This window comes from Gopherus flavomarginatus, chromosome 2 (genome assembly GCF_025201925.1).
Source record: "Gopherus flavomarginatus isolate rGopFla2 chromosome 2, rGopFla2.mat.asm, whole genome shotgun sequence".
Lineage (NCBI taxonomy): Eukaryota > Metazoa > Chordata > Testudines > Testudinidae > Gopherus > Gopherus flavomarginatus.
Window position 1 is genome coordinate 272,345,014 of NC_066618.1, and position 23,374 is coordinate 272,368,387.

Below are 23,374 nucleotides of genomic sequence, written 5' to 3' on the forward strand. Positions count from 1 at the left end.
TCTTTCCTAGACAGAAGATAACTCTTTTTACTCTTCAGCTAATCAGCTGGCAAGAGAATTGTCCCCCACCCACTGAAGAATGGAACATCTCAAGTCTGAGAGCTGGCTAGAACCTAATCAACACAATGGCATCGAAACTTAGTTACTCTGGTTCCATCTGTTGAGAGGGAGGAAATGTTACTCAAGAAGCTGGTTTGGTCTAGGAAGAGTGAAGAGAGAGATCATGTTTTTTTCAGCTTTTAAAACCTAGACAAATTGTAGCACTACAATGTACTTAAAAGTAAATTTATCAAATCACATCACCCCACGTCAGAATAAAAGAAACAACAACATTTTGTACTTTCAAGGCACTGTGAAAACTAATTAATCCTCACAACATCCCATGAGGTATTTATTTGAAGTATTTTTCTCCCCATTTTGCAGACAATGAAACAGACGCAATGAGGTTAAAGGCCAGATTGTGAAGCCCTTACTCACACCGGTCAGCAGTTATTTACATGAGTAGTCCCAGTGAAGTAAACAGGATTATTCCTCCTAACCAATGTGGGTTAGGGGCTCACAATCTGGCACTACCTGGCAAACTAAATATTCTGCTGAGTATACTAGACCTACTGCAGCATACTTGAGCCAATGTAAGACAGCAGGATGTTCTGGAATGATATTTTAGACAGTCTGTTGGAACTCTACTTATAACAATTTGGATCAAGTTTTTCTGAAGTAGTGTGTCTTAAAAGGCATCCTCTACTCGTGAACAAAATTGCATGCCACAGACACCTGGTCAGAGTAAAATGGCAAACTGTGACTACTCACTGTCTGCTCTTTCAGACAATGTCCTGCAATATATGAACGTGTTGTAAGATTGTATAATTACTATACCGTAGAATGCTTATGAAAGTGAGATATATATCATGAAGCTATCACAGAGCAAAAAACTGTAAATACATACATTCCATTTGAGAGATGCTGAATAGTTTTGGAAACTTCTATCAAAGAGAATCCGAAGATAATAAAAGGATTTTAGATTTGATACTTTACATTACCACATTGTGAGCACAACTAGATAGACTGACGCACACATATACATATGCAAAGTGGTCAAGAAGGATAATAAAATTTGTATACAAACTTAGTCAGAGAAAGATGAAGACATAAAAATGACATGAACATGAAATATTTTCTCAAATTTCTATATATGCATGTGTTAAACATTAATGGGCCTTCACCTCTACAGTTTCTCAGAGATTGTTGATTGTAGTAGAGAAGTAGACAGTGCACCTTAGAAGATGGTGTTGCAAATATGGCTTTGTAGTCCTGGGCCAGCTGTGCACTGACTGGTCCTGCTGTGAAACTGAGGGGAGCCTGAAGGCTGTTCTAATTTGTGTTGACTACCCAGTGTGGCAGCTCAAGATTAACAGACCATAGAGAAATAAAAGCAGCAAAGAATCCTGTGGCACCTTATAGACTAACGGACGTTTTGGAGCATGAGCTTTCGTGGGGGAATACCCACTTCGTCAGATGCATGCACCCACGAAAGCTCATGCTCCAAAACGTCCGTTAGTCTATAAGGTGCCACAGGATTCTTTGCTGCTTTTACAGATCCAGACTAACACAGCTACCCCTCTGATACATAGAGTAATAGTGGTCATGCCTTCTTTCCTTGCCCTTACCCCTAACCAGGAGAAAGATGACATTAGAGCTGTTATACTGGCTTTTGCACTCAGAGGTTCCCCTAAATAAGGTGATCCTCTTGTGGCCTGCTGCACCACCTTTAGGGAGCAGAGCAGCCATACTACAGCACAGAATCTGTCTTTGTTCTCTAGGATACAATAGGCTAAAACAGAGGTTCTCAAACTGTGGTCCATGGATGAGCTCCATTTAGGTGGTCCACGGATAGTTCCCTCTAAGTTGCATGCCTGGGCGGCTGCATACAAGGAAATGAAGGGCCACCCACCTAATTAGTGGAGCTGCACAGGCGTGACTCCACTAATTAGGTGCCTAGACCCTGGAGAAGATGCACATGTAAGGTGAGGTGGTAGCCTTGGGGGAATAGGGCATAGGTGCGAGGGGGCACTGGTGTGAGAAGAGGGGGTGGGGAGGGATTTTGGACATGCAGAGCTGCAGCAGCCAGAGAAAGAGGTGACTTTCCCCATCTCCAGGACTGCGGCTGCCAGGGAGAGATCCCACTCCTTCCCAGCCCCAGCTCAGGGGCTGCTGTGGTGGGGGCTGAGAGGGCGCATCCTTCACATTAGAAAGGTAAGACTACTGATATTTTGAGAACAACTGGGATAAAATACTTTGGCTTCAATGGGGCCAGAAGTTCTCCCAATGGGAGTTTTACCATTGACTACAGTGCAGTTAAGGTTTCTCCCTAGATACCTGAGATTTAAAAAAAGAATAGAAAAGAGAATATATAACAGAGCAACACTGTGACATGTATCTCTATATAGTCTGTGTCTGACAGAACATGCAGAACTCCAAATAATGCTTTAGATGTCAGGTTTTCAAAACAGATTCCAGAGTTCCTGAATTTGAGTCATAAGACTTCAATATTAAGCAGTGATTGATGAGGTATGTCTGTGATGACAAGACCCAAATAGGACAGGTGCTATTCATGGGAAACAACATGCCTTTTGGTTCAACTGAATCATTTTACCTATCCCAGACATTTCAGATATCACTAATTTTAGCTCACAATAAAATATTTAAAGTGTTAGGGATCTCTATTTTCCTCTGATGAACAAAAGAATCTCACATATCGAAACTGTCATAAATTAGTTGCATTTCTTATATAGAAAACTTACTTAACTGAACTAGAGCATTTGAAATTTAGATGAAGCTGGAAAAGTAATTTTCTTGCTTTGTCCTATAACACCAAAACATGTGGAACAGATATCCCAATCCATAAAGTAGTTCCCTTCATAAAAATGAAGAACATTATTTCCCAACCACAAGGGCAAATATGTTATCATCCAGGTTATCAACCATTCTTATACTACTTTCACTACTTATGCCCACATATCCTGGATTCTTATTTATCTGGATTAGTATTTATGGATCTTTCATCTCAGATTTTTCTAGGGGTAACTTTAATTATATTCTTAATAATAGAACAGAAACTTCCCAGAGCAGATTCCAGGTGAGAATGCTAATGCAAAAATCTGTAGAGCAACAATGCACCAAATATTCACAAAGCTTAAATCTTTGCTCCTGTGTACTCAGATTAATAAGACTTAACATTTGACTCCCGTACACATGGTCCTTCCTTCATAATTGATTTTTATTTAGTTTCTCCGGCTCCACTTCTCAAACCATACAATCTGGTATTAAAGCCATTGCCATCTTTGGCCAGACAATAAGTATTTATCACAGGTGTCATAAACAGATAGTTAAGAGTTAATGCCTCTTACCTGTAAAGGGTTAAGAAGTTCACCTAGCCTAGTTTCACCTGACCAGAGGAACCAATGGGTGAACAAGATGTTTCAAAAGGAAGGAGTGAAGTTTCCTTTGTTTAGAGTCAGTTTCAGCCGGAGTGAAAAAGATCAAGGAAATAGCCTCTTATCAGAGTAGTAAGTTTTAGGAAGGAATAAATAGGTTTATGTTTATTTTCTTTTGTAACTTGTCTTTGTGCAATTAGGGGAGTAATCAAATTTGGGTATTCTTGTGTGTACTAAGGTTTTTGCCCAGGGGAACATCCTGTGTTTTAAATCTGTCTTGTATGCTGTCTCCCAGCAGGTTTTTTTCTTTTACCTTTCTTTTCTTTAATTAAAAGCCTTCTTTTTAAGAACCTGACAGAGTTTTCTCCTGTTTTTTAGATCCAAGGGAATTGGATCTGGACTCACCAAGGATTGGTGGGGGGGAGGGAAGGAGTAATTCTTCCTTGTTTTAAGATCTAAGGGATTTGGATCAGTGTTCACCAGGGACTTGGTGGAGCAGTCTCTCAAGGCTACCCAGGGAGGGAAAGGTTTTGCAGGGGAAGACAGAGATAACTCAGACATCTGGATGGTGGCAGCTAGACCAGATCTAAGCTGGTAGTTAAACTTAAAGGTGTTCATGCAGGTCCCCACATCTGTACCCTAAAGTTCAGAGTGGGGGTGAGACCTATGACAACAGGATTGATGATCTCTTACACTGCTGCTAAGATAGAGGATTTTGTAATAAATCACTTTTCATTAGAAACTGATAGATCAGACCTGAAGTGGTACTGACAATGCAGCCCAATTAGGTGCTGTTCTCACAGCCTTTAATTCCTTTTTGCTGTAATGGTCTTGTACTGGTCTTCTATTATCAAAAAGTTATGGTTCTACTCCACTGCAAATAAGCGTTGGAAATGACTGGTGCATTTGGTTAACAGTGTGCATAGAGGGGCCAAGTGTAATGCAGTAAAAAAGCCTGGAGGTAGGTGGCTTACTGGAACCAAAGATATTTCTCAAATCTGTGTTGTGTTGACATGGAACTGATATCACTGAAACTAGAGAGACAGGTGGGTGAGGTAATATCTTGTACTGAATCAACTTCTGTTCATGAGAGAGAGCACTTCCTCTGCTTTGTGTGGCCCAAAAGCATCTCCCTCCCACCAACAGATGTTGGTCCAATAAAAGATATTACCTTATCCACCTTGTCTCTCAAGGAAATCGAGGCTCAGGTGATCTTCAGTGGCACTCCTAGAGAAGGGCAACAAAGGTGTGACAAGATTATGATGATCAACAGATGGCCCAGGCAGTGGTGCTATAAGGAGGGCTTTCACATGTATTGCCACTGGGAGGCATTCATGGACAGAGGACTGTTCTCTCAGGATTGACTTCACCTGAGTACGGAGGGAAATAGACTTCTAGGATGGAGGCTGGCACAACTGATTAAGAGAGCTTTAAACTAGGAATTGGGGGAGATGGCTGGGAGATGTCCAGGTGATCTCCACGCTGGATTTTAACATTGAGAGGGAAGAAAACAAAGTAAGAAAGGATACAGCCATGGGTAGGAGAATGGACATAAGGAGGAAGGGTAGTGAAGATACCATTCTGATAGGTGATACTGGTGGTAGAATATCTGGGCCTAATTGGGTAAAGAATGTGAGTGAAGCCAAACAGCAAGAATTAAGATGTTTGTACACCAATGCGAGGAGCCTAGGTAACAAAATGGAGGAACTAGAGTTACTGATGCAGGAAGTGAAACCAGATATTATAGAGATAACAGAAACATGGTGGAATAGTAGTCATGACTGGAGTACAGGTACTGAAGGGTATGTGCTGTTTAGGAAAGACAGAAATAAAGACAAAAGTGGTGGAGTAGCATTGTATATCAGTGATGATAGACTGTAAAGAAATAAGAAGGAATGGAATGGATAAGACAGAGTCTGTCTGGGCAAAAATCACATTTGGGAGGAAACCTACTAGAGCCAACCCTGGGATAGTGCTTGAAGTGTGCCATAGACCACCGGGATCTGATTTGGACATGGATAGAGACCTTTTTAATGTTTTTAATGCAGTAAATACTAAAGGGAATTGTGTGATCATGGGAGACTTTAACTTCCCAGATATAGACTGGAGGACAAGTGCTAGTAACAGTAATAGGGCTCAGATTTTCCTAGATGCGATATCTGATGGATTCCTTCACCAAGTATTTGCTGAACCAACAAGAGGGGATGCCATTTTAGATTTGGTTTGGTGAGTAGTGAGGACCTCAAAGAAGAAATGATTGTAGGGGACAACCGTGGTTCAAGCGATCATGAGCTAATTCAGTTTAAACTAATTGGAAGGATAATCCAAAATGGATCTGTGACTAGGGTTTTGATTTCAAAAGGGCTAACTTAAAAAAATTAAGGAAATTAGGGAAGCGGATTGGACTGAATAACTTGGGGATCTAAAGATGGAGGAGCCCTGGCATTACTTCAAGTCAAAGTTGCAGAAACTATCAGAAGCCTGCATCCTAAGAAAGGGGAAAAAATTCATAGGAAGGAGTTGTAGACCGAGCAAGCATCTCAAAGAGGTGATTAAGAAAAAGCGAAAAGCCTAAAAGGAGTGGAAGATCGGAGTGATCAGGAAGGAAAGCTACCTTATTGAGGTCAGAACATGTAGGGATAAAGTGAGAAAGGCCAAAAGCTATGTAGAGCTGGACCTTGCAAAGGGAATTAAAACCAATAGTAAAAGGTTCTACAGCTATATAAATAAGAAGAAAACAAAGAAAGAAGATGTGGGAGGCTAAACACTGAGGATGGATTGGATATTAAGAATAAATGAGGCATGGCCCAATATCTAAACAAATACTTTGCCTCAGTCTTTAATGAGGCTAATGAGGAGCTTAGGGATAATGGTAGGATGACAAATGGGAATAAGGATATGGAGGTAGATATTACCATATCCGAGGTCGAAGCTAAACTCGAACAGTTTAATGGGACTAAATCCAGGGGCCCAGATAATCTTCATCCAAGAATATTAAAGGAAATGGCACAGGAATATTAAAGGAAATGAAATTGCAAGCCCATTAGCAAGAATTTTTAATGAATTTCTAAACTCAGGGGTTGTACTGTATGACTGGAGAATTGCTAACATAGTTCCGATCTTTAAGAAAGGGAAAAAAGGTGATCCAGGCAACTACAGGACTGTTAGTTTGACATCTGTAGTATGCAAGGTCTTGGAAAAACTTTTGAACGAGAAAGTAATTAAGGACATTGAGGTCAATGGTAATTCAGACAAAATACAACATGGTTTTACAAAAGGCAGATCATGATCTCCTTATTTGAGAAGGAAACAGATTTTTTTAGACAGAGGAAATGCAGTGGATCTAATTTACCTCAATTTCAGTAAGGCATGTTCCACATGGGGAATTATTAGCTAGATGGGGATCGATATGAAAATTGAAAGGTGGATAAGGAACAGATTAAAGGGGAGACAACAACGGGTTGTACTGAAAGGTGAACTGTCAGGCTGGAGAGACGTTACTAGTGGAGTTCCTCAGGGATCGGTTTTGGGACCAATCTTATTTAATCTTTGTATTACTAACTTTGGCACAAAAAGTGGGAATGTGATAATAAAGTTTGCAGATGACACAAAGCTGAGAGGTATTGCCAATACAGAGAAGGACCGGGATATCATACAGGAAGATCTAGATGACCTTGCAAACTGGAGTAATAGTAATAGGATGAAATTTAATAGTGAAAAGTCATAAATTTCATAGAATCTCAGAGTTGGAAGGGACCTCAGAAGGTCATCTAGTCCAACCTCTTGCTCAAAGCAGGACCAATCGCCAGACAGATTTTTGCCCCAATCTCTAAATGGCCCCCTCAAGGATTGAACTCACAACTCTGCGTTTAGCAGGCCAATGCTCATACTACAGAGCTATCCTTGTTATTAATTTATGGATTAACAACAAGAATTATTGCTGTAAACTGGGGACGCATCAATTGGAAGTAACAGAGGAGGAGAAGGATTCGGAGTATTTGTTGATCACAGAATGACTATGAGCCGGCAATGTGATATAGCCATGCAAAAAGCTAATGCGATCTTGGGATGCATCAGGTGAGGTATTTCCAGTAGAGATAAGGAGGTGTTAGTACCATTATACAAGGCACTGGTGAGACCTCATCTGAAATACCGTGTGCAGTTCTGGTCTGCTCTCCCATGTTTAAGAAGGATGGATTCAAACTGGAACAGGTACAGAGAAGGACTATTAGGAATGGAAAACCTGTCTTATGAAAGGAGACTCTGAAAGAGCTTGGCTTGTTTAGCCTAACCAAAAGAAGGCTGAGGGGAGATATGATTGCTATCTATAAATATATCAGAGGAATAAATACCAGGGAGGGAGAGAAATGATATATGCTCATTACCAATGTGGACACAAGAACAAATGGATTTAAACAGGCCATCAGGAAGTTTAGACTTGAAATTAGACGAAGGTGTCTAATCATCAGAGCAGTGAAGTTCTGGAACAGCCTTCCAAGGGGAGTAGTGGGGGTAAAAGACATATCTGGCTTCAAGGGATGGTATAACGGGATAGCCTAATTTTGGCAATTAATTGGTCTTTGACTATTAGCAGTAAATATGCCCAATGACTTATGATGGGATGTTAGATGAGGTGAGATCTGAGTTACTACAGAGAATTCTTTCCTAGGTGTCTGGCTGGTGATTCTTGCCCACATGCTCAGGGTTTAGCTGATCGCCATATTTGTGGTTGGGAAGGAATTTTCCTTCAGGGCAGATTGGTAGAGGCCCTGGGGGTTTTTCGCCTTCCTCTGCAGCATGGGGCACTGGTCACTTGCTGGAAGATGCTCTGCATATTGAAGTCGTTAAACCATGACTTGAGGACTTCAATGGTTCAGACACTGGTTTGAAACAGGAGTGGGTGGGTAAGATTCTGTGGCCTGCATTGTGCAGGAGGTCAGACTAGATGATCATATTGGTCCCTTCTGACCTTAAAGTCTATGATTCTATGATCCTCTAATATTCGGAGACTGGCATGGCTACAACTCCAGTGCATACATCACTGAAGATAGTTAGGAGAGAAACAGATCCTTAGAACCAAATTCAACCCTAGCATAAGAATGACGTCAATTTACATGTACACCAGGGCTGAATTTTCCTTTTTAACTCCTACATCTACCCAATTTTCCTCAGAATATTTTTGAATAATCTAATAACAAATGATGAAACAAAAGAGGGCCTAAAACATCAAAAGATCAATTCGTACGTGAGGCATTGGTGCACTTGGCGTAAAATTGTATAAACATTGGGCACCTCATCACAGCTGTCTAAGGGATACTTTGAAAAAAGGAACCTTTACTTCTCTTTCTATTATTGCTTTTATTTCTCTCTTTTATAAGGAAGGAAAATATCATGCTGTTCTTATAAGCATCACATTTTGTTTAATACAAATTTAAACACTGTGACAAAGATGCCCCCTGTAAGTCAGATTCTCTCACCCTTAGTCATGTTGAATATTATCCTATCTGTCCATAGAGCTATGTTATTCTGTGGCCCTCAAAAGGAGGAGAGGGCTTGTTATGTTTTGCATCCATTCTCTGCAGCTCAGTTAATTAGGGTGATGATGATGATGATGATGATCTAGTCCTAACTATAACACTGGATTTAATAAGAAACTTGACCTCACTTCTAATGTCAGCTGAGAGCTACTTGGACAGCCAAATATATCAGTTATTAAAGTCATATTGGCATTATAATAAATACATTTTATTATACATTATTAGTACTAATAATCACATTTTACAGCATCTTCAATCTCAAGGTCTCAAAGAGCTTTATAAACATTAATAAATTAAGCCTCTAAGCATTCGTGTGGGGCAAGTATTATTATCTGTTACATCCAGAACAATATGGCTACATTAGTAGAATTCAGCAGAAAGCAATTCAGAATTGGATAGGTGGCAAAGTTAGTGATTCTGCCAGGATCAGCTTAATAAATGGTAAGCCTCCAATACATGCCACACAGAAACTGGTATATATAGAAAAATTGCCCCGGGCTCACTCTCTCGTTCTCTTTCCTATAACTCCACTCCGGGGCAGTTTCCTCAAATGTTTTTTGACTCCTCTAGCAAGCACCTGTCACCCGTCACACTGATAACCACACATAGGTTGCAATTATACTCCTGGACCAGCAAGTAACAGTCTAAGGTTACTTGTGCTGTTCTTCATCTATCACCCACTTCTTCAGATTTGTTCCCTCATTATCTTTAACTCTGCACTTCTTAGAAATCTCAGACTGAACAATAGTTTGATTTTTTTTTAAATCAGGATTATCAATTAAACAAACCCCAGTAACAACATTTCAAAATAACTTCAACGATCATCTTAGAGCAACAACCAAGCATTGCCATAAGAATCCTTGATTTTTAAAGAAATATTACTGCAGCCCTAATATATAACTAATAGGCTAGAGGCTAGGACACTGAGATTTTTCTATAGCCATGAAGGGCTAGAAGTCTGTACTTATAAAAACTGGTCAAAGAAATAAGTGGACAAAATTAATTATGTGATAAGCAGACAAATTTCCTCCTCAAGTACCTCTGGACTTTTTTTAAGGAGTTCAATGATATTAGGACGCTCTTCACCCTGGACCCAGTGTGTGTCACACAGGGACTCTCTTTTTATTATGTGTCTGAATAGTATCTAATCAGAGCCCCTAGGTGCTACCACAATACAAATATTCATAATTAAGTAAAAGTAGAGACTGAATATTTTTTTTCGCTTTCCAACTCTCTGAAATGTACCACAGTGTCCATCATTACTGTGATAATCTGTGCATATTCTTTTCAAGAAAAAATTTCAAAAATAAAATTAATGACCATGATGAATATTACTAACCACTGGATTCTTTCTCTCTCAGTAAAGTGCTAAAATGCATTCTTCTTTGTTCTCCTCATTCACTGCTCTCACAACATTATTCTCAACAAAAATAATACTGAATTTCTTTTTTGGCAGAGAATGAAAACCACTGTCTGTGTAAGTTTTAACAATCTTTCTACTGCTGATAGTTCCTCCTTTTCTTTGACCTTGGTACAATCTTCAATACAATCTCTTGGATTGCCTCTATAGTCCTTACAACGCGTAAATGTTTCTTCCTCTCCAATCAAAACACTGATCAATCCCAACCCTGCTTAACTTTAAGATATCAAAAACCAGTCGGAGGTAGTGTGATTTTCACAGAATAGTATTATTATGTATCAACTAGTTTAAATTAGAATGAAGTTGAATGCCTGCAGTAAGATTTGCAAAGGGCAATGTTTTCAGACCAAGTCAGACACCAATATAAACAGGTTTTATGGCTATTGTCCCTCATCCTACCCTGGGATCCACCAATGTAGCATAGTCTGAGCCCATATGGAGTCCAATTGGCTTCACTGGGATTCTACACAAATGCAGGAGTCCTCACTAACAGATCATATTGTATAATTAAGTGTGGCAAAGTACCTGCTTCTCCTCAGCTGGCTCAGTCACTTTTTGCCTTGGAGACACAGGCTTGTGCAAAGCAAAGTCCTTCCAGGTCACACAGGGTCTGGCTGACCCTTCCCTTAATCAGTCCCAGTCTTGTGCTGGTTTTCTCCCCTTCTTGGGACAGAGTGCAGTCTTCCTTCTTGGAAGAATTCAGAGTCCTGCTGCACCTACTCACTGGCAGCTTCTCGGCCGGCCGGCTGGCCGGCTGGCTGGCTCGCTCCTCTCCCTCTCCCTCTCTTCCCCCACACCTTGCCCCTTCCATGCCAGGGAGGGTTTTAAAAAGTCTCCAGCAATTGGGGCCAGCTGAACCTAATTAGTTCCCTGGTAACCCTGTCATAAACAGATAGTTAAGGGTTAATGTCTCTTATCTGTAAAGGGTTACAAGCAGTGAACCTGGACCACCTGACCAGAGGACCGATCAGAAAACAAGATACTTTAAAATCTCGGTGGAGGGAAGTCTTTGTTTTGTGTTGTCTGTTATTCTCTCTGGGTTCTGAGAGTAACCAGACGTACCTACAGGCTCTCTAATTTTCTGTTCAAATAGTAAGTACCAGTAGAAGGCGGTTTAGTCTTTTTGATTGTTTTCTTTATTTGCAAATGTGTATTTTGCTGGAAGGATTTTAATTTGTATTTGTGCTGGGGGGAAGGCTTCTCTCTAGTGTCTATAAGCTGAAGAACCCTGTAACCTTTACCATCTTAATTACAGAGACAACTTTTACTTTTTTCTTTCTTTTATTAAAAGCTTTTCTTTTTTTAAAACCTGATTGATTTTTTCCCCTTGTTGAGGCTCAAGGGAATTGAGTCTGTACTCACCAGGGAATTGGTGGGAGACAGGGAGAGAAACGAGGAGGGGGGAAGGTGCATTTCCCTTTGTTTTAAGATTCAAGGAGTCTGAATCACAGTGATCTTCCAGGGTAACCCAGGGAGGGGAAGCCTGGGAGAGGCAACGGTGAGGGAAAGAGTTTACTTTCCTTGTGTAAGATCCAGAAGGTCTGGGTCTTGGGGTCCTCTGGGAAGGTTTGATGCTGGTGGTAGTGATGGTGATGGTGTGTGTGTGTGTGTGTGTGTGTGTGCACACCCTTTTTAACAGTTCACTTCAAGATAAAGCTACTACCCTGTTAGAGAAATGTTAATTATCAGGAATCTATCTAGTAACCAGGTGGGAACACTCCACCTCACAGAAAGATCTGACATGGGTAAGAGAAGCATTTGAGGAAGAATCACAGAACCATAGAATATCAGGGTTGGATGGGACCTCAGGAGGTCGTCCAGTCCAACCTCCTGCTCAAAGCAGGACCAATCCCCAACTAAATCATCCCAGCCAGGGATTTGTCAAGCCTGACCCTAAAAACGTCTAAGGAAGGAGTTTCCACCACCTCCCTAGGTAAGAGGTACTGTGACAAGAAGATAAGGCAATCTAGAAGCTTCCTCACTATAATCTCCAGTGTTCAGGTTCAGTACTATGGTCTCATGAGCAACTGTGATGTCCCTCAAGAGGGAAAGTAATTGGATTACAGCCATAAACCAAACCACAGAGTGTTCTGGGGACCCAGTAGGTAAGGCTCTGATAGTGTAGCCTCACTAAGTAGATAGGGAAAGGAAGTCCCCCAACTTGTTCCTCTAGGTAATCCCAGGGGTGGTAAGAGACTGGTTGCTTCTCATCCCACTGAGATAACTTAGAGTAAGGTAGCATCACATTTTACCACACCCCTGCCCAAACCCTATTACACCTGCATCAGCATTTCTGTCATAGGAACAAATAAGTATCTCACCCAAAGATCTTGGGGAGATCCACTGGAGATCATGACCATGTATGCAGAAGACTTGTGCCTCTACTTTCAGCTCCAGGGCTTCACACCCTTACCTAGGTATCAAACATCATGGCTATATTGGAGACATCCTGTAGTGGAGACACCCCCTTTAAACCCTGGTTCTGGAATGTGAAGTGTTCCTTGAAGTTAAAAAAAAATTAAGGCCTTATTAACCTTACTTTTCTGAAGATTTCCTGCAGTTTAGCATGGGCACAACAAATGTAACGCTAGCTTTACCCTCCTCCACTGTAGTTTGTCCTCTCTGCACTGTAGAACCACAAACCCACAAAGGATTTGCTGAGGGGTCTATGATATGGGGCAGAATAAGTAACAGAGGTGGTTTATGGGACACATCCAGCCGTGTAGTAGCTATCACAAAAGAAGATGCTCTTCAACAGAGTGTCACTTCGAGATACACGTCTAATTTCTTTTTGATTATATAAGTGCAAATCCATTCACTGCAACAGGTTTTCAGTGGGATATATGCCTGCAGAATTTAGCTACTGATACCTGGGCATGTGTTTCAGTACAGTGGTTCAATTAGTCAATCATACAGTTATTCAGCTTTTGCACTGCCCCATATTAAATGAAACTCACCAAATGTCAGAACCCCAGCGATGTCATCACAGATTTTGCAACCTAACCAGCCATAAAACATTATCTTTCATGTCATACAACTCTTCCAACTGTAAGTCTCAGCAAAACTGGACCCTTATTGTTTTGATTTACCAGTAACTTTATTCTACTAAGTATCACTTTTGTGACTTACAACAAAAACATGATAGCATCTACTGGAAAACAAAAAGCTAAATACTCTAGAGGTAGATATTCATCGTTCTTTCACTATCTGTCCATACATAACCAAAAATATTCATAGAAATATGAACTGCACTTTAGTAATAAATAATATTAAAATAAATATTAGAGTCAGTGCATGCTTTTGTATTGTTGTTTTTTTAAACTAGCACTAAGTTTTAAACTTACCTTATTGGTATTTATAGTTGTGATGACCCAAACACATTGAGCATTACTGTCATATTGGAATGGAAAATTGGGTGATGTAAAGGTGCCACTGGGTCCCTGAAGATTAGATCCACAAGTTTTTACTGCAAAAATAAAATGTTTAACTTAGAATTCATGCATGAAACATGTACAGCAAATGCATAAAACATTCTCTCTCCTACATTAAAAATATGCAAAGGATTAAAATACCAGTTAACAATATACCCATTGCAACATAATATCATCACATTTGTGTTGCATTATTCAGAGACACAAGTGAAATGCACATACTCTAAGGTTCAAGATATTACCTTTGAAAAGACACAAAACAGAAACTAGCTGTGATTAAGAGTATGCACCAAGACTATATAAAGTAACTGTTCTATTTATTTGAAATAAATCAGAATAATGTAAAAAGATAAATACATTGTTTCAGTGCTCTCAAAAAATACCGGTAAAGAGAAGTGTTCATATACCAGACTTAATGACAAAGCACACTTTTACTACTGGCACGTTTTTGAGGATTAGTTGTTCTTTGTTCACGCTAGTACGTCTATTGCTTTTGTCTCTGCTGGAGTTACATTAAGTTGCAATAAAGAGATCTTTCAAAGGAAACTTTGCAGATTCTGCCCTTAAATGAAGTAAGCTATACCAGTTTTTAAAGAACAGACCATGTGAACTATTAAGTACTGTAAATGTATTTTAAAAAAGTCAGTTGTGACTACTTAGAGATAGAGCAGAGTATCTTACATTTAGATGTAGTACTAGTGAAAACTGTGTTCTAGCAAAATATGAAACATTAATGGACTTTTCTTCTCTGTTTAGGATGAGATTGTGCCACCCTTATTCACGAAGAGTAGCACTTTACCCCACAAAAATTCTCTTACATCAATGGGACCATTTGTGCAGAATGGTGCTATATTACGTAGTAGGTGAAATCCTGGCCCTGTTGAAGTCAATTGAGAGTTTTGTCATTGGCTGCCATAATAACAGGATTTCACACAGTGTGAATAAGCATACCCTAAACAACATACAAGCCAAGCCTCTCACAGAGATAGTGTATGTAGGCTTTGGGTCTGTGCTGTTTTTGACATTTTGTATACCTGAGTTGAAAACATTCCTGATCAACCTTTTTCTGGGTTAAGCAATACCTGAGCCTTTTGTCATGTTTCTGTGCTGATTCCTATAGCATTGTAGTGAGTAAGCTGCAGAAGCAGAAAAATAATTGCTAATGCTGGAGTCTGGCAGACCATTTCACTTCACTGATTTAAATTTTGACTAAGATAGGTGAATCTGTCATACAATATGCTTACACTTTAACAAAGCATGCTAATTTGGACAGGGATAGACAGTAAATCAAAGCTAGCTTGTTCTAAGACACAGAGCTCTTCTTGAGGGTCCTAAGGTTTTCATAAATGGAAACTTCGGTTTACTAAGATACTAAAGAAGTCCACACGCTGTTCATTCCCTACTCTTTGTTCCAACTTTAGCGATTCCAACTCATGTTTACATTTCCTGCAGTAACTTCCATCTGCATTTCCAGTGGGAACTAACTACAGTCTGCATGTCACTCAGCAAATATGAGAGAGTAAGAGATCAAGTTAGTAGATTCATTGAACCCACTCTCCAAGTTTAATTCGCACCAATTGTTGTTCTCCTATGCAAATCTACACAAAAAGTATTTACTATATCAAGAAACTTCTTTAAACCTTAGAAATCTAAATCTAAAAACCACCAGTATAATTCCTTTGTTCTCCCCATTTGACTGTCTGACTGGCATGGCTCATTCAACTATATTTGCGCAAAGAGTATTTGAAAATGTTTCTGCAAAAGAAAATATTTTGAAAACACTACGGCTAAAGAAAAGAAAGAGCAGAAGATATTTTATAACAAGTTCAATGTTAACAAGAACATAATCATTATAATGAAATTATTGTAGTTTCTATAACAACCAAGAATGATTGTCTCCAAAGGTCCTTTTCCTCAATATCAACAAGACATTTGTGGAAAAGTGATGTGTTTGACATGAGTCTTGGAAGTCATGGTAGATATTGTTAATCTATTAAAGCCTTCGACATCATCTGTTTCAAATTTGCTGAATTTGCATAAATATTGTATTATATAATTTTTTGCCAAAGACACCAAGGGCCCAGGTAAGGTGCATTTTGCTTTAAATAATTTATAAATCAAAATAACTATGTTAAAACATTGCTTGTATTTGTTAATTAAACAATGCCACACACAATTGCACCTCCACATTCTCTTGCAACTTAATAGGTTGCATATATCTCTAAATCTCAAACAAATGTTGAGCATATCTATATCAAAATACAGTGGCATGGCAAGAAATTTGAAGAACCTGGAATAGATGATTTAATGTATCTTTTTCGTCTGTAACTTCCATAACTGTATTTATCTAGTAGGCGCCTTTCAAACACTGATGACTCATAAATAATAAAATACACAAAACCATCACAGATTAGAACAACACAGAACTCATGGCTGAGGACAAACTAAGGAGAGAAAAGCAGAGATAAATGGGAGTCCTAGTTTTTTGAGAATGCAAATATAAAGCAGTAAAGCCATTATTCAATTTCATTTTAATATGACTTTAGATACTGTACCACATAAAAGGCTACAAAATTATGTCAGATTCTGAAATCCCACTGAAATCAAATAGGAAAAAAAACAGATTTTTAGATTTAGTTAGATTTTAACTATGATATCCTTGATCGGATGTAGAGCTTTCAGCTGAATCCATATTATTCTCCTCCCTCCCCCACAAAAAAAGGAGCATACAAACCACTGAATAAATATCTAAAAGCAAGAACTCAGACAGCTGTGACTATTTTTAGGGGTAGCAGAACAGTTTCCACTTAGAAGTAGTAGTAGTGAAAACAAAATTTCTTGAAAAATATACAAAGTTAGTATTTTTTTTAATGATTCATATATAAACCAAGTCTCATTCACACAGAAGGAAAGTAAACACAGGGCAGCACGTTTGTTTCCTTAATATCTCTAAGACATCCCACATTTCTGTTTTGAAAAATTTTCCTGACAACCCTTCTGATGTCAAGGCATACCTCAAAAGCCATCTCACCTAAGTATTACCTTGCCGTAATGTTTCTGTGCTGATTCCTACAGCACTGCAGGGAGTAAGTAAAAAAAAAGAAGAAGAAATTCACTTTTAACAATGGATTCTATAGATCGGATGATAATCAGTGCTCAGTGTTAGGCTCAGTAGTGCAAGTGGTGCCTCAGGGAGTGGCAGCATCTAATGGGGGGCACATGACCAGTCCAGGGCCCCCATGCTCTCCCTATTCCCTCCTCATGATCCACCCTCACTACCTGGGGCTCTGTCCTCCTCCCGCTGTACCAGAGACTTTGGAACTGCAGCAGCGAAAGGAGCAGAACGTTAGGCCTCTGGGTAGGCCAGGCCCGCAGCTCCTCCAATGCAGCTGTACTGTCCTCTAGCCTTTCCATGCAGGGTCTCCTCTGTTTATACAGCAGTCCCGCCGGAGGACAGGGCTGTGGGCGGGGCTGTGGGCGTATAGCCACGCTGAAGGAGCTGCCAGCATGGGATCACAGTGGCCCCATGTTCTGCTCTTCCTGTGTCGTTCCAGAACACCGTACCAGCTATAAATATCTTGCTGCTATGGTGTATCTGACTGTAACGCCCTACTTGTACTGCTGGTTAGGCTCCACAGGTGCTGACTTTTGTTTTTGCTGGTGGGTGCTTTTCACCTTCTGGTTTCACTGTATACCATGTATGTGCTTCTGCCATGTACTGGTAGCTTGTGGATGCTGGGCACCCCCTATAATTTTCAGTCAGGGCTTGATCTCCGGATCATGCTCAGAGTCTACGTCTATGTTAGACTCGATCTTATTTCCAGTATACTGGATAATAAACATACAAGAAAGATATGCCAATGCCAAATAACATTATATAGGTATGATTTGCCAGTATCAAAAAAGTGGAAGGCTGGTTCTGGACAAAAATTGAGGCAACATGAGTTGACAAGTGTCTTAAGCCTTACTGAATAAATAAAGAATAAGATGGTTGAAAATAGCAGTTAAGGATTGGCATCTCTCTGCTCAGTTCATGGGCACATTTACAGGTTCCCCAGTTACACTGAACAGATCAAGAGGTTTGAAAAAATTGAAAATGCACTGACTAGTACCTAGTATGAATATTCCCACTCTAGCCTAGTAATACTTTACAAAATAACTTCCTGTTTAGAAAAAAAAAGTCTTATAAAACATAAATATGGATGAAACAAAATAGCGTTCTATAGAAATAATGCTAAAAACTTATAGATTTAAAGAGACATACTACAACAAAATATGCTGCTAATAGCATGTTAGTGGACAATGAAGAGCATCATTGTATATTCACCATTTTGAAGTTATTCAAATCATCTAACCAAACTAAACCTCAGTCTGTTATTGCACAGTGTAACCAGTCAAGCATGAAAAGTTATCAGTGATACTGAAATGTCTTCATGTTTTCTCCATGACGATAAAGAGGATTCAAGAACTAGAACTCTGTTTTGATTTTGCAGAATAAGATTACAATAGCAATATAGTAGTATGGTGTCATATTAAGGGCCAATGGCTGTCAAAATGCTTATTCAAAAATTAAAAATGAAGAGCTTACAGTATACAGATTTTGAGTTCTTTGAACCTGAGTTCAATGAGTAAACATGGGGATATAATTTTTTCTTGCAATAGAATAACAACACAAAAAAGAGTTACCTACCAGTACTGTAACTGTTGTGAGTTGTGCATGTGTCCAGCACACCAAAGCTAAAGAACTTTGCTCACCAGTAACTTTGGCCCATGTAGCTCCTCTCATGACTACTTACAATACAGTTACTGTATTATATTGTTGCAATACAGGTAAATAACCATTTTTTCTTCTTAAAATGATTCAAAATATGTATTCTGCTCAGAATGATTCACAAGCAGTATTGGAAGGATGTGGGGCTCCGAGCCTACGTAAACAGCAGCAACAGGACTGCTTTTCTAAAGTTTGCATCTGACCAAGATGCAGTCAGCAAAGAGGCTAGTAATTTTTTTTTTATGAATAGAAGACCAAGTAGTGGTCCTGCAAATGCCCTGTATAGAAACATTACTGAGAAATACAAGGAAGCCGGTTGGGGCCCCCTTGAAAGGAGGAGCAGAAGTCTGAACTATCCTATATGTCATCATAATCCAGGAAATGATCATTCTGGAAATGGTCTGTGTGGAGACAGTCTGACCCTTCATCCGATTTGCATAGGAGACAAAAATCCAATGTGATAAAATGTTTTATAGAGCCCTGCACAGATACAAAATTTGTATCTGCATCTGATCTGCAATCTGCAAAAATGGTCCACGGATGCAGGTATCTGCAGATGTAAAGCAGATATCCATGGATTTGCAGGGCTCTAACGGTTTAGTACTCTCCAAATAAAGTGCCAAAATGCCGTGTATCACATCCAAAGTATGAAAGTGCTGTTCATCCACATTTGGCATCTGACCACGGTTGGAAGACAGAATATTTAGCTGGATGGACTATTGGTTTGACCCAGTATGGCCATTCTTATGTTCTTACATAATTCAGGATGTCCCGAATGCAGACAAGCCTCTGTTGAATTCCACAAGGTAGTGACCAAACCAAAAAAGGTTTCCACTTGGCCAAATACGTAGCCTTAGTGGCATGTTTTCTAGTAATATTAAGTAGAACTTACTGAACACCATCCTTCCTTCTCACATAACAATTTAGCACCCATGCCATGAGGTGCAAAGTGCTCAGCACTGGATCTCAATTTTGACCATGGTGCTGAGTCAGTAGGCTGGAAGAGAGGGGAAGAGATCTGGAAGGTCAAACAGATTGACAAAACTAAAAAACCATCATTATCTTGGCCAAATTGGCACAATGAGTATCAGTTTGGCCTGATCCAACTTCAGTTTGAGAACACCATGTGGAATGAATGGGATTACTGTGGGGGGAGGGCATACATCAGTACTGATCCTCAGTTCATCTGGAAGCTGTAGTTTAAAGAGCCTGGACTGAAATCCACTCGATAGCAAAACTGACAGTAATTCTTTCTGTCATTTGTTGCAAAAAGGCCAATAGTCAGAATGCCACATTCTCTGAAGATGCTGCTCTTCAGAAACTACTCATGATTCTGGAAGAAACTTCTGCTGAGGTGATCAGATAAGAGATTCTGAGCACCTGGTAAGTGAGTAGGTGCAAGAATGAGGTTTTCCATCTTGCAAAATTGCAAAAAAAACTTTATTGCTTCTGAAAAAGCCGGTTGGAATGGTCTCCTCCTTGCTTGCAATACCAGTGCATTGGTATGGTTGGTGAGAATATGTGTCCTTGATGGTGTGCCCGAAAACCTAGCATACATTGTAAATGGCTCTAAGCTCCATGACTTTGATATCAAAGGAAGCTTCCTATTCTGTCCACAAACTTTGAACTTTCAATTTCCCCAGATACACTGTCCAAGCTACTGAAGAGACATTGGTAACTGTGGTCCTGATCATTGGAGGATGGGCAAAAGGAACACATTCACAAATGTGTATCTGATCCATCCACCAATAGGACATCCAGCAATTGACAATTCGGGAAGTATACCAACTTCAAACAGCCCTGAAGAGGATGAAGGTGCAGTCATGCATGCTGAACCACAAAAGTAAATGCACATGGCCATATGGCCTAACAACTTCAGGCATAGAAGGATCAGCATGAATGGACAGACACAGGAAACAAATTGCTTGAAATTGTTCATTTGACAGAAACACCACTACCTCTAAGCTGTTCATAAGCCTTACTAAAAACTGAGGCAAAGTATTTGTTAACACATTAGGCTATGCATAGATTATCTTTAATCCCCATGCCTTCATCAGTGGTTTGTGGTCCCACTTCTTTCATTTTTATTTACATGGCTATAGAACCTTTTACTATTGATTTTAATTCCCTTTGCAAGATCCAACTCTGTTTGGCTTTTAGCAATTCTTACTTTCTCTCTGCACTTTCTGATCTCCAAGAGGTAGCTTTCCTTGCTGATCTATCCCATCTTCCATTCCTTGAAGGCTTTCTGCTTTCTCTTACTCACCTGTTTGAGATGCTTGCTAATCCAGCTTGGTTTGCTTCCCTTCCCTATGAATTTTTCCCCTTGTTTCGGATGCAGGCTTCAGATAGTTCTGCAACTTTGACTTAAAGTAATTCCATCTTAAATATGACAAGATTCTTAGGCACAGAAGGGGAGGAATCTCTCACCATGGAGTCATACAATGAAGAGGAAAAGGAAGGAAGCAGAGCCAATTGTTATCTCGTGTGGTAACACTTGCCCAGCTCAGTGTGAACAACCTCAATCTGTCTGCAGGATAGGCAGCTCAAGAGAGGAGACTACCAATGGGATCAGTGACCTCACTCTTCACTGAACCAAGAATCAGGGCCTTGCGGATCAATCTACATCCCAAGGGTTCCAAGGAGGTCACAGAGGATAAGGGTACAGCACTGCTGGCCAGTAGGAACTGGGCCAAGAGCCTCTTTTCCCTACTGTGGAAGTAGTGCTGATTCTGGTACTGATGGTGATCCCCAGGACATCTCGCCGACTTTAGAGAACAGTACTTCAAAGTTGAGGAGAGGGGGGAAGAATTCCTCAAGATCGAGCTCGAGGTCTTTCCTAGTAGTTCGGTGGCAACAGAGGAGCCACTCCAATCAGAAACAGCAAATGTCAAGCCTCAACTGAAGCCCAATACGCAGATAATATTGGTAACAATGATAGTAAAGTAGCTGATGCCATGAGTACCTGTGGGGGCATTACTCTCACATTCAGCACCAGAAAGACATTTGCATTGACCTTGAGGCTGGTAACATTCCCATAAATGAGATCAGCACCAAAATTGTCATCTGTTCTGGAGACTGTATCTGTGCCAATGAGCCTCTTAGTACCAGGAAAGAAAACTACCTCAGTTCTGCACCTTGAGTATTAAGCAGTGCATAAAATGGTGCCAACAATAGTGATAAGCCTGCAGCCAGTCCGGGCAGTGCCAAGGACACAGAAGAAGCCACCACAGCTGAATGTTCCTGAGTTAATAGTGAGTCAGGAACAAAAAGGCAGAGCAAGTTTGATGCTGCCTGATACACTTGGTGCTGACACCAATGTCATCAGTGCTGGACTCAATGGACATCTAGCAGACTGTACTAGAAATGCCAGGGTGATGTCTAGCTGATCTAGGGTTATCTAGGGTGGTGGTGGAATCTCTATCCGTAGAGATTTTTAAGGCCCATCTTGACAAAGCTCTGGTGGGATGATTTAGTTGGGGTTGGTCCTGCTTTGATCATGGAGTTGGACTAGATGACCTCCTGATCTTCCTCTTGATCTTTCTGGGTAGACAGCGTAGACAGTTTAGACAGTGCAGCTCTATCTAGAGTAAGGGAAAAATCATATTGCCGGTCTTCACTCCTTTTATGAAAGGAGCAATCTCTCTAAGCTCTGGAGTGGCTCCAGTCTCTAGAATCAGAATTTTGCTGTGGAACAATGGCTTGTGCCAGCTTCAAAGCTCTCTGAAGGGCCAGCTGTCTGCGGATGTCTGAAGAGGGCCTCCTTCATGAGGCATTGTTTCAGGTGCAAGTATCTATCCACCTGCATTCTCTTTTTGAACTTACAGATGGAGCACTTTTCTGTAATGTGCCCTTCCCAAGGCATAATAAAGATCAAGCGTGGCAGTCACTAGGAGGCATAGTCACTCCACACAACAGGCATTGGTTAAAACTGATTAGGGCATCACAATAGGCTAAATCCTATTTAACTAGCTACTACTAATTAACTGAGTCCTAAGGGTACTATTTAACTAACTAACTAGCAACACAAGATCACAGGAAAGCACTGTGACCAAAAAATAAAAGATACGACACCAAACAGAACATGCTGACTCAAGTCACGGATTGTGAGAAGAAACTGATGGAGGTCAGGGCAGCTCTGACCTTTAAAAAACATGAGAGGGACTACAAGGGGCCAAAGGCACAAGAACCACCCTGGTGAATATTGCTAAGCAAAATTCCCCAGTTGTGGTGCCCTAGGAGCATGCACATCTAAGTGGAATACACTGCTGCTAGCACTAGAAGAACACCACTTCATACTTGAATTCTTCAGACTTGTCCCTCCTTCAGAGACTCAGACTTTAAGGTCAGAAGGGACCATCTGATCATCTAGTCTGGCCTACTACACATTGCAGGCCACAGAACCTTACCCACCCACTCCTGTAACAGAACCCCTAACCTGTGGCTGAATTACTGAAGTCCTCAAATCATGATTTAAAGACTTCAATATTACAGAGAATCCACCATTTACACTAATTTAAACCTGCAAGTGACCTATGCCCCATGCTACAGAGGAAGGCAAAAAAACACCCATGGTCTGTTCCAATCTGATCCAGAAGAAAATTCCTTCTCATCCCCAAATATGACGACCAGTTGGACCCTGAGCTTGTGGGCAAGATCCACCAGCCAGACACCTGTGAAAGAATTCTCCGTAGTAACTCATATGCCTCCCAATCTAGTAACCTATCACCAGCCACTAGAGATATTTGCTGCTAGCAGTCACAGATTGGCTAAATGCCATT

The 23,374-nt window shown here is 40.3% G+C and overlaps 1 protein-coding gene across 4 annotated transcripts in view; it reads right to left on the minus strand.

The window, feature by feature from the left end:
• The window catches only part of CSMD3 (CUB and Sushi multiple domains 3), a 1,198,342-nt gene that overhangs the window by 643,210 nt on the left and 531,758 nt on the right, over positions 1-23,374 (minus strand). For all 4 annotated transcript variants that reach the window (XM_050940462.1, XM_050940461.1, XM_050940464.1 and 1 more), the window contains one exon: positions 13,736-13,857. In XM_050940462.1, coding sequence (XP_050796419.1) covers positions 13,736-13,857 — 122 coding nt within the window. The remainder of the gene's footprint in view (positions 1-13,735; positions 13,858-23,374) is intronic.